Genomic DNA, 12446 nt, shown 5'->3' with positions numbered 1-12446 from the left:
CTCCTGACTCTGGATGGTCCCAGTAGAGGCAAAAATTTTGCTCCCTTCCCCCCCCTCCCCAATCCTCTGCTCAGTTTCCTTTCATTTCTGTTTTATTAATTGAATCTCTTAGCTAGGCTACAGTTCTGCCTACTTCTGCTGCATGTTGCTCAAGCGAGAAATGCTAATGGGACTTTCCAACCTTCTGATGACAAACTGTGTATTCTTGTGAGAAATAACAGTTTAACACTTCTCTTTAAAACACTACTTTTCCATTTTTTTCGGTATGATACAGGTAGTATCTTCGTGGGGTCTGGAGTTGAAAGAATAAATGTTACTTCATTTGAACTGTACCACATAGATTTTAAAAAACAGTTCCATCATCTTTATAAAAAAGTATTAAAATATTGTTGCAGGCATGTTTGAAAGATGTTTTAATTGTCCCTTGTTTTCTGTGTGCAATAACAAAATTTCATCCAAAAGCATAACCATAGTTTCAGACTAGGCTTATAAATTGTAATTCATGAAGTATGTAATTGCTTTCCATTTATATTCCATTTTCTTTATTTTTAATCAGACGACACTGCTTGATTTAGATGCACTAGCAAGACATCTTGCTGACTGCATTCGGAGGTAAGGTTTGCTAACAGTAATTTCACTTGTAAGTTGCATTATATTTATTGTTAGTGGGACAGAGTTTTAACACTTCCTTTGTATATATTTGTGTATACAGCAGAGAAATTCTTGACCATCAAGATGGTAATATAGAAGATGATGGACTTACGGGACTACTTCGTCTTGCAACAAGTGTTGTTAAGCACAAACCACCATTTAAATTTTCTCGCGAAGGCCAGGTAAGAAAAGGTCACTGAAAGACCGCAAAGAGATCAAAATAGTGTCATCTTTTGTTACTATACTTTTCTTCATTTCACCTTTTCTTCCACCATTTTGATTGCAGGGCTTAATATATGAGGGTATATCATATTTTTAGCTTTAGGATGATGGATAAAAACACACATATTGTTCCTTTATTTAAGAAGTAGCACATACAGTCCCATCCCTTCCCTTCCTAACTGTATTTCATTTCAGGATGGAGTTCTTACATCTTAGAAATTTTATTTGTTTTCATTTATTATCTTTAAATGTTGTTAGTATTGATCAGCATTAACTGGTTTAAGTCATTAACAGCTGCTTTTCGACCATGTCCTGAGACAGTTGTAATCTAAAAGTAGCTTTTAAACTCTACATCTACACAGTGGCAGACACCTGTTAGAAGAATATTACATTCCACCTTTGCTTGTAAGATGGGAGAGTGGCTAGGCAGGGGAAGATGCTAAAAAATTTCTACTTTGTGTTTTGGGGCCACATTGTCTGGAAAAAAAAAAAAAATCTGTGGTGTAAAAGCTGACTTAAACTGATGTTTTTGCCTGCTGTAAAAGCTGACTTAAACAGGTGGGGTTTTTTTCTATAGACTGTACTGAACTTAGGATTAGACCTTAGTGAGGTTTCACCAGGGAAGTAGTCCCCTGTATCCAGTTATGTTGTATATATCCTGTCTGTTTACTCTGTTATCATAAAATGGCCCTGAAGGTAATTTTACTATCCAAAAGTTTTAATAGTGTCCACATTGTACACTACCTAACATAAAGTTACATTGCTGACAGAATTTTAAAAGACTACTGCTCTGTAATTCTCCTGGAATAAGTGAATTTTAAGTATGGAGAGCTTGCAGATTAAATTAGAGCAAGAATTCAGTTCACAGAGTGCAGTGTGGAGGATGATGTAGAAATTAAAATAGAAGAGGTATGCAAAGATCAGATTTATGTAGCTTGGATATATGAAAAATATAAGAAGAAAACAAAAGGGAAGCTTAAGTAAAGGGGAGTGACACTATACAGAATCCTAAAGTACATTGGCTGTATTTAGTACATCACAGGGAGGCCAGAAATTTGATTTGAAAAAATTGGTGAATGTGAACAGAGCAGTATCCACAAGAAACTTCTCAAAAAGAATTTGGCTTTGCTGAGAGACAGGGACTTAGTACATTTTCTAAGACAGTCATGACCTAGTATTAATTTTTTTAATTCTATGTTCAATTAAGAATACTTACTAACTGTGCATTCTAAAGTGCATTAGTGAAGAGTTTTGCATTGTGTTCAATGTAATAGAACAGGATTGTGAAAACACATGCTTCCCTCTGAGCAAAGGCTGGTAAAAAAAATTCCAGGAAAATACACTGGCAAATACTGAAGATAGTTTAGACTTGCCCAGAGGATTCTGGTGCTCTGCTGTGCCTTTTCTTCCCTACAGATTCTTTCCCTTATCTAAGTAAACAAAATTATTGTTTGGCAAATATTGTCAAACTTTAAAGGTCACATTTTGTGACAACAAAGGATACTTCATCTACCTTCTTTGATGCCTTTTATAGATAATCACTGCCTACCTTATTCTACACTAAGTGCACAAAAATACATTTTCAACATATACTGGCTAATACATCTTCACTAGAAAGGTGTATCTTAAGGGCACTTTGATGGTAAAGAGAAATATTTTTAACAAGATTGGGGTTTTGCATTTAGCCTCTGAGCAAAATCATCTATAGCATTTTTTGTCTTCCCTGCTCCAACATGTCAGAATTCAATCAGCATGAATACAAGATTAAGGATGTTAATCAGAAAAAGATAGATCCAGATCTCTGAAGTTACTGCCTTTCTAGTCTGGGACACATTAAGGTAGTGGGTGTGTTAAAACACCTCTTTGAAAAAGGCTGCAGCACAGCACTAGGCTGCAGCTGAAAGCACAGTCTGAAACTCCACTTAGTCCATGCAGCTGGTCTCTTGGTGAGCTGTAATCATCTACACCTGACAAGTATGGTTGGGAATGAAAACGAATCAGACTTTTGCCCTACAAGCACTCTGCTACAGACTAAGAAACCAGGTATCTATTTATTTTTAATGTTATGCATTTTCTTTCTCCAAGTGTGGAGAAATCTGGAAGAACTTCATTTAACTATATTGGCCAGGAGAAGACCTTTCCATATTATTCAGCTCTAAACATAAGACCCTGGTTATAAGATTTTATATTAACACTATAGGAATTTCCCTGCATGCTGGAACAAGGCTTTTTTTTGGTGATGTTGCTGTGTACTCTGCAGAAGGCCATTTTTTGAAATATTTAGAACTTAGATTTTACAGCAGAGCCTGCCTTTTAATGTTAAAAGGCTTCTTAACCGAATATACCTGAATGGGAAAATTCAGGAAGAACATTTTTTTTTTACTAATTACACTGTAGTAATTGTAGAGTGACGTATAATAGCTGGATTGGTAGCCTGTGCTCTACATATGGGGAAGAATTCTGTCCCTAAAAAAACTGAAGAAGATATCTTTGGGGGGAAAAAAGCAATCAAAGTTCTGCAGAGGTAGAGGATTTATTGTCTGATTATGTAGACAACTGAAATGATACACTATTGATATGATTTAATGATTAAATACAGTTTGTTGACATTGCAGACATTTTACAGAAGTCGTGAAGTGCAATGGATCATGTCATCAGCCCTAGACATAAAGTATGCACATGAATTGCTGGTTGTTTAAGGAAATTTGTTGAAGTATTGCTTTACAAAATCTGTTCAATTTATTCTTTCACGGTCTTTCATTACGCCACTTAAATGACTAATTAGTAATGTTTACTTCATAGCTGAAAGGTGGGGGAAAGCCTTTTCACCATTCTGCGATTCTTTGAAGGTGCTGTAGTTGTGGAAGAGTATGACCACTCATTCTTAGAGACTTATACAGATCTTTTTTTTTATTATCCTTTTCATATTTTACTTCTGGTTTAATTTTATTGAATTAAATTGGCTAAATAGAAAGAAGGTACTGAAGTTTAGACAGATCCATCTCATTTTTGAGTCTATTAATCTGGGATGGTAAAGATAACTAAGAGTGTGTAATATGTATTTATCATCCAAAGGCAACCCGACTTGGTACAGCTATGCCTGTGCCTTCTATAGTTCTGTTAATATTCCAAACATGAAACAGTACAAAAATACACTTGCAGTACACATGGTACATAATTTAGTGTGTGTTTTAAGATAAATTAGTGATTCATAAAATTCAAACAAATAGAGTGATTAAGGTTATGTGCTGCCTTTTTCACTAGGAGAAACTAGTCTTAAAGTTACTAAAAATAGATGTGTGTGGTTTGTTAAATTAGATTATCAATCATGAATCAAGCATAATTTGTCATTCTTTTTCACTGAACATGTTTCTCTTTAGGCTATAATATGGTTGCAGTGCACTTTTATGTGGTGTAAAGTAAGTTGTTGAGACTTATAATTCAGAACTTGTATACAAGTCAGAAAGTTCAGTAAATGATAGTGGTCTAGAAAGTCTATAGAAGTTTCTAGAAGATTGTTAGTACATGTCTGTTGTCTTTTAAGAATGTGTTCAAACTGCTAATTGTGCTGATTGAACTGTTTTACAGGAGTTTCTGAGAGACATCTTCAATCTTCTGTTCTTGCTGCCAAGTTTGAAAGACAGACAACAGCCAAAATGCAAGTCACATTCTTCAAGGGCTGCTGCTTATGACTTGTTGGTAGAAATGGTAAAGGGGTCAGTGGAAAACTACAGGCTGCTCCACAACTGGGTTATGGCACAACATATGCAGTGTAAGGACTTTTATTCATACATAGCTTTTGAGTATTTTGTGGAAAACTAGTCCATTTGCATTTTCTGTTCATTTTGGTTTTGTTTTGAATTTTCGGATTTATAAAGTTCAGTAGAGAAAACAAGAGTGTATTTGTAATATGGACTCTCGTTCTGAAGATTCTGTGTTTATGATGGGGATGGCTAGCCACCATTGTGAGCAGTACTGCAATCATGGAGTTTCCATTTCCTCCTGAAATACATCAGAAGCATCTGCATTTAATGACTTTCTAAAAATAATGATCTGTTAAGAATGCATAGGTAGAAATGGGGAAATGCAAAGGTGACACAGAATGTTTTTAGACTTCAACTGAATAGTCCCACTTTCCAAAAGTAGTGATGAAGAAAGACATTGCCACTAACACTACTTTTAAAATTCCACTTTGTAGCTCTACTACTTATCCACCATCGCTTACGGTACTGTCACAGAGAAGATGTAGGCATCTTTTGTTCACCTAGCAAATGAGTGGTTTTAATCCCATGTATAATTTTCAGATCATCTGTTCTTAAATATGTGTTATTTAAAGTATGTGATCCTGTTAAATGACACAGACACATAGATAACATTGTTAGAGTGGATTTTACATGTTTCGTTGGCTTGTGCTGGATTTTAATTTCTGTTTTCCCTTTCTAACATGAAGAAACATAGTATGTTTATATGTAAACCAAAGTATATAAACCACACTGAAGTACTGTAGATATAGTGGGTATTAAAGCACTGTCATGTTTTTAAAGTCTCTCATATCTTTGTAGTTTACTTCGGTCTATACCCAGATGTCTGCTTACAGTGCTAATACAATTTTGTTATGCTTCTTGGCTTTCATGCTTCCTGTGTTTTGGAAACATAATTCCAATGTATAATATGTAAATTACCAAAATTTTAAGTTATTTAGTGTTTTATCTTTGATTCGCAAATTCTCATTATGCATTTTTAGCTTGATGCCCAGTTTAAATTCCTGTAACCTGAGGACCTGTAATTTATTATAATCTGTGGAATTGATTTAGTGCCTTACAATTCAGGAAGCAAAAGAGAAATCTGACTGTAATAATGTTTTGTGTTCTGCAGTCATATGCCTGGGGCCTTCTAAAAAGCCTCCAAAGTCTCCTATGTTCAGGGAAAATATTATGAAGAATATTTTTTTTTAAATATCAGATATTTGTCTTTTCTCTGAGTGCATCTTCTGCTGCTGAGGTTGTCTGTATCTCTCCAGGTGCAATCATTAAGTTTTACAGTTAGTATTTTTCTTGCTCTAAATGCCAGTGATTCCTAGGTGCTGAAGTTTTCCATAACATTTACCACAGTTGTTGCTTTCTTCCAAATACTCTTCTCTAGATTGTTTGTCCCTTCCTGAGTTCTCCAGAGCCATCTGGTCTGTGATCCTGGTCCATAGTCGGGATATCTCAGTTTCACAAATGTTAATTTCTTTACAACTGGCAGAATGCCGTTGTCTCTTTCTGACGTGCAACTGACACAGGACTTCTGATACCTCATTTGTTTAAAGTCTTGTTATTCCATTGATGTGATCCAAAGATTCTTAAAACTGTTTTTTTCCACTTTGCTTCACTTTGTAATCTTATTAGTCTTTAAAAATCTTAGTCTTAGGCCTGTCTCTCTGTTGTTCTTGGGAGAAACACTAAGGAAAATATTATAAATTTCCATCCAGTCTTTGGTTTTAACATTTCAGTTTTGTGGTTCACTGCAGAAATCTTCAATCCTGCTACTCGTACAGTTGTCCTCTAGTCTCACTGATTGCTGTCTCTGCTATCCTACCATTTTTTCCTCGCACTCCTAACTGATTGAAGCCAGGATGCTCTTAAGAGATGGCTTTAATGCAGCAAAATAAAGTAAAATTTTCAAAAAGAAAACATCTTGTTAAAGGATATCTAGCATATTTTCCTTGGGACAAAAAAACCCCCCACATTAGGGTTCTAATTAAAAATGGTGTTACTAAGACTCTATTCTGGTAGTCATATTAAAATGCACAACTGTATACTGTTCTTCAAACTTACACTACTATGAATAATGTGAAGTAGTTGTAGTGAAGTTTTAACTGCAGCAGCATTTTTCTTTAAAGCTTCCACTAATTTTGCTCCCTTCACAGACAGATAGAAGAAGAGAATGACTTGCATGCTTTTTTCTATTTCACGTTACAGTGGTTTTAGCTGAAGACATAGGGGTGCCTTCATGCTTTTTCCACAAGTGATACCATAGGTGAACTCCTAAGTAGCTGATGTCAGCTGACTTTTCTCCTCCTTTTTATTAAGAGGGAGGGCTAACAATTAATGCAGAGTCTGATCTTACTGAAGAGGGGATTGATTTAGATTCCCTCTGTGTTCATAAAATTTCTTGCAGTGTTTTGGAGTTTTGCTTTCTTTAAAGATCAAGACTAACAAAAACGTTCAGTTCAAAGGAGGGAAACAAGACCAGCTGTTTAAGATAATGTTTAAGATAGTGTCTGATGTTATGTTTGGAGCAGAAGCATGATCAGAAGGTGAAATACAGAGAAATGCAGAGTCATTTGAAGAGGAAGAAGTTCAGTTTTATTTTGCTTAAAGTAGAATATGAGTATTGCGAGTTTGCTTACAAGTTTCCCTCTCTCTTCCTGAGAAAAGGCTGATTTCTATAAAGACAGTGAGGAATAAAGAAGATAGACATAAATAAGGCTCAAATTTACCTTTCTAGTTAAGATCCACATGCAAAAGGAAAGCTTTTATTATGAAAATGAAGACAGTTGCTTAAAAATCCCAGGGTGGAGGAAACAGGATCTTCCTGAGAAATTCTTTGTCAAATTTCTGAAAGCCCGTTGTCAGATTGAAGTAGGAGGAAGATACTCCCAACTATTCTCATGAAGTATACAGAAGTCGTCTGATTTCTTTGTAATTACAGCTTGATGAGCTATAAGCAGTGCTAGATGCTGAGTACTTACATCAGAATGGGTGAATTAAGATGTTGCATTTTAAGGATTTCAGTTAAGGGAGGGAGTTTTGTGTTCTTCTGCCATGCTAAGTACTTTCTTTAGGAGGTTAAACATGGAGGAGAGCTTTGTTTCAACTGGCCAATCAGCCCAGTGTAACCAGGTAACATGAGGTCACGCTACTGAGATTTGTTGAAACAGGAGAATTAAAACTCTTTCCTTCCCTACTTGAAGCTGCAGGGCTAAAAGTTGTTTTGATGCCAATGCCAAAGTGAAGATTACAACAATTATTTGTTGTGCAACAGAATGTCTTGTTGGTCTGCTCTCTGAAGATGTGAGGATCTGTTCAGAGGATGCCAAATAGTTTCCTGAATTTATAGCTGGTAGTATGAATTGAGAAGAATCCTTAACAAGCTTTTAATCTTTGGCAAAATAATTAAGGATTTAAAATTTAAATCTTGAGCCCACATAAATTTTGCAGATTGTAAAATAAATCCAGATTACTTTTTTGCTTTTCTTCTTTATATTTGAACATATACTTCAGTAGAGGTGCTGAATTATTTGCAGGACACTACCTTTTTGGAGAGTGATATCCTGGTGGATGACTGGCAAAGGTAGATGCATTGCAAGTTTTTGTGTCAAACTTCTTGCATACCAAGGAAGATAGGCTGCAGTGAATTTTCTTGGACACTGGATTAATTCCTCTGTAATTTAGTGCTTGTGTCATCTAGTTGCCTCTGCAGCTCAAAGATTAATTCCCCATTCCATTCTTCTGCGTGGGATGCTAGAAAGAGAAGCCTGTCAGTGTCTAGAAGCAGTACTAATCCCTTACAAATGGTTTGTCTAGTCTAGTTACCATCTTCTTGATTGGCAGATGAGGAGAACTTTCCCATTCTTCTGATTTCTTGGCAGCCATATCAGAATGAGGCTTATTAAGAAGAGTCTGTCAGGCTTGCCTAACTTGTCTAGTGCCATGCTGCGTAAGAAATAGATTGCTACATCTGGTATGAAATATAGAGGAATAGAAAACTTACAGGAAAAGAAAATGTCTTTTCAGTCTGATTCTCTAGGCAATTCACTTCTTGCTTACCCCTATTTTTCTTGTAGATAGCAGATCTCTTTGGTATATATGGCTTTGAAGTGCAGTGAAAAACATTCCTTCTCTTCCTATAAAAACTGTTCCCAAGTTTATTCAAGCTTGCGTATAGTCAACCACTTCATTTCACTGCACTTTTGTGTCTTATCTCTGATAAGCATCTATCCATCTTCTGTACTGGTCAAAAAGATCTTTTGCTAGCCTGGCATTGTTTGTAGTAGATGTCATTCTGAAACCAGCCTCTCTTCTGAAAAGAAAGGTCTTGCTTCATGTGTGGTTACCCCTGATGCCAAATCTGTGTTTTGTTATGTGAAGGAAAGGCTCCCTAATTTGAGCCTCTTGGTGCCGAGACTGCTTTGCTTTCTTACAATGTGACATACGGGTGCATGGGAATGGGTAGTAGAAATTATGAGTAATTTTTGTGTTGGGGGAATGACTGGTGTACGTTTGGGAGCTTGTAAAGGTTGTATGTTATCAGTTAAAAGTATGTTCTCAGTGGTTTAGGCAGTGAAGTGTTGAGAGAGCTATGGTTGGCTTGTATTATAAAAAAAACCATTTCTTATGTAGAAAAAATGCATAGCAGCCAATGCTTAGAATTTATGGATGCACTTGATGATGAAAACATGATGTGGTTTTACCAAACTTTAATTTAAAGGTAGAGGCTGGAAGACCATTACTATATGTAATACTACTGCTAGAACAAGTGTAAGAGAAGATACTTGCCATGAGTAGTGCTTTGGAGAGCACAGCAAATCAGTTGCAGCCCCAAGCAGTGTGGCATGTAGAAGGGCTTGCTGCTGTATCAAGTGATTTTCCTGAGGTACCTATAGTGCATTTTCTTAAAGAGCAGGTACAGTCTGACTCATGTCTGTAAATGTAGAATGCATAAACAGGATGCATTTTATTAATGTAAGCATAAAGCCTTTAATTGTATTTATGTTTTTGTAAATTGTACTTTGAATTGATTTTTTTCTGCGTGTGTGATTCATATTTTTTACAGCTTCCCATGCACCTTACAAGTGGGATTATTGGCCACATGATGATGTTCGCGCTGAATGTAGATTTGTGGGTCTAACTAATCTTGGAGCAACGTGTTACTTGGCATCCACTATTCAGCAACTGTACATGATACCAGAGGCCAGACAAGCAATCTTTACTGCAAAGGTATGCTTTGGGGTCTTATGTTCCTTGTGTGGATTTTCATAGAAGTTTAAATTTAGAATCAGTGCAAATGCTGATATAGACTTACTTTTAAGACTTATTTCTTGATAAAGAATATTTTTTCAGGATTTAGTTTGCTTTTTGTTCAGTTGGATTCTTTTGCTGATGTCTAAGAGATTTATAATTTTTTTAAATGTATTTGTAATGCAGTAGGTTCTTAAGGTGGCATTGTAATAAAACATGTTCTCAAACTCATGTTTCTGTTGCTATCAACTAGATTTATTCAAGTTTGGTTTTATGTGACTTGTCTGTTGTTTCTTAACTCTTAATTTGTCATTTTCTTAGAATAAAAGTTATTCTTCTTGAATGTTTATAAAGTCCCAGACCATGTATCTCATGCTACCAAAAGTACAGCAAGTCCTATAAATTACATTGGTTAACTTCCAGAAATAGAATATTACTACTTCTAGCTATTTATTGTAATAGAGAAAGCTTTGTTTTGATCCCTGACATCAACAGAGCATATATAATGTGTGAAACACCCTAACTGGCAGTGACCTCATCATTTTTTGTTATCGTTAAGTTATTGGTAGATGTCACTTAACTTCATCTAGAATTAGACATTTATAACTAAAAACAAAAAATAAAATTTTTTTTATTTTTTATGCTCCTGGTCTGCATATGAAATGCATTATATAGAGGGTTGATCAGAACTCTCACAACGTCTATGAACTGAAATAAATCATTCCAAAATTAATATGGTCTTTTGTAATACCTTCCCAAAAGCTCCTAGCTGCAGTAAATTTTTAAAAATAGAGTTCTTTTACTTAGGTTTAATGTTGACATGCCAAAAAATGAGTAGGTAGTACTTTATATGTAAGTGTAAAATAGTGTACTGTGTGTTCTTGTACACAGTAATTTTTCTTAATTGTCCATAATAAAGTGGTTGGTTTTTTGTTTAAAAATATGATTGTTTCATCTTTTTAAGGGCTGTTTTTGGAAAGTTATAAACAAAAAAGATAAAGTCTTCTTTTATGAATTTCTTTTAGTATTCAGAAGATATGAAACACAAGACCACTCTACTAGAACTCCAGAAAATGTTTACATACTTAATGGTAGGTACGAAAGAGAAGATTTTATAAAGTATCCTATTTTCAGGAAGAAAAAAAAAAAGGCAAGAAAAATGTAGTTACCATTCTATATGTAAATTTTTGTCACCTTAAGTCCATTGTGCCTAAGTTTTGTAAATGAGTGTCTTATCTGAAATAGTTTTTACCCACTTTAAAGCTGTTATTCAGGAAATCAGTTAAGCAAACATTGGTCTAATAGTTTTCATGAAGAGGCAGTGTAAATCCTAATCTAAGATAGTGTTTAATATTGGGCACCAACTCTAATGAGCAAGCACCAGCTCTCAAATGTTAGTGATTGTCTACTGTGTTCTTAAAAAAAAAAGTTTGTGAAGTGAATATATGGGAACGTCAGGCTTAGGTGCCACAGTCTGAGCATCCTTCATTTATTTAAACCTTTTACCCCCAGCACATGAATGCTCAGGTGAACACAGGGTGTTTACTATAGCTATGGGACTTCAGTTACGAGTGAGTTAACAAGTATGAAAATGAAGTCTGCTTTTTAGTTACAGTCACGATGTAGCTGGGTATCAGGGTTGTGCCTTGTATGGACACCCTGTGCACTTACATTGCTAAACCTCTGAGTGGTCCAGGAGCTCCCTGGCCAGGCATCTCTAATGGACCAATTTGAAACTGGGTAATTGACTGTACTTTCCCAATGAATTATTTTACTGATTGTTACAGGAGCCCTCCAAGTAGCAATCTGGGACAATGCTACTACTGCCTCTGCTGTGTCTAGTCCAGTTTCCAAATCGACTTTTGTAAATGATCAGTGAAGACTGTTTCTGCAGAAATGACTGCATAGGACAGTCTTTTGTATGGATTTAAGATATTTAAGAGATGCTTTGTACGTAGTTAAGGCGAATCGATAGAAATGAATTACACAGATGCTGAGGAGGTCATGTAGGACTCTTACCAGCTGGATTATAAGAATTCAGCAAAGCAGTGATTTGAGGAGTTTTTCCAGGTCTAACTGAAGATAACCACTGCAAGGACCCTAGCGACAGACCCCCATCACTACCAAACACTGACTGTCCTGCTAGGATGTTTTGATTCCATATGTGAGCACCATGCCAAGATCCCAATAAATTATTTTTTTATTTTTAACAAACACTCTGCCATGAGTGTGTCTCAAACACCATTGTTATTCATTGTGTTTTTTACATGGACATTGAGGTAAAGGATTCTGAGCTTGGTTCTTCATTTAATCATGGAACAACTTGTTTGCCCCAGTTTCCCTGGTGATAAAATAAAATATATTATTTTTGTTCATTGCATTTTCCTTGCTCCAGTGTTTCAAAGGTTAATCTGTTGAAATAAAGCATTAAAAAGCAACTAAAAATTTTGAAATTCCAGAGCCTGAGTAACAAAATTGAAGCAGTTGCTAGGTGTTCACTGTTGTTAAAATAGTGAAGCATTTCTGAAATAGTGAAATAATGAAAAAAGAAAACTGAGGAGAGCTGAG

General features: G+C 35.5%; 1 protein-coding gene across 9 annotated transcripts in view; it reads left to right on the top strand.

The window, feature by feature from the left end:
* Positions 1–12446, top strand: part of USP34 (ubiquitin specific peptidase 34) — a 141936-nt gene that overhangs the window by 91069 nt on the left and 38421 nt on the right. For all 9 annotated transcript variants that reach the window (XM_075035415.1, XM_075035412.1, XM_075035410.1 and 6 more), the window contains 5 exons: positions 557–612; positions 713–833; positions 4462–4645; positions 9694–9857; positions 10904–10969. In XM_075035415.1, coding sequence (XP_074891516.1) covers positions 557–612; positions 713–833; positions 4462–4645; positions 9694–9857; positions 10904–10969 — 591 coding nt within the window. The remainder of the gene's footprint in view (positions 1–556; positions 613–712; positions 834–4461; positions 4646–9693; positions 9858–10903; positions 10970–12446) is intronic.

This window comes from Buteo buteo, chromosome 9, assembly GCF_964188355.1.
Source record: "Buteo buteo chromosome 9, bButBut1.hap1.1, whole genome shotgun sequence".
In the NCBI taxonomy this organism is placed as follows: Eukaryota; Metazoa; Chordata; class Aves; order Accipitriformes; family Accipitridae; genus Buteo; species Buteo buteo.
The sequence above is the reverse complement of the archived record's forward strand: the minus strand, read 5'-3'. Positions and strand labels throughout refer to the sequence as shown.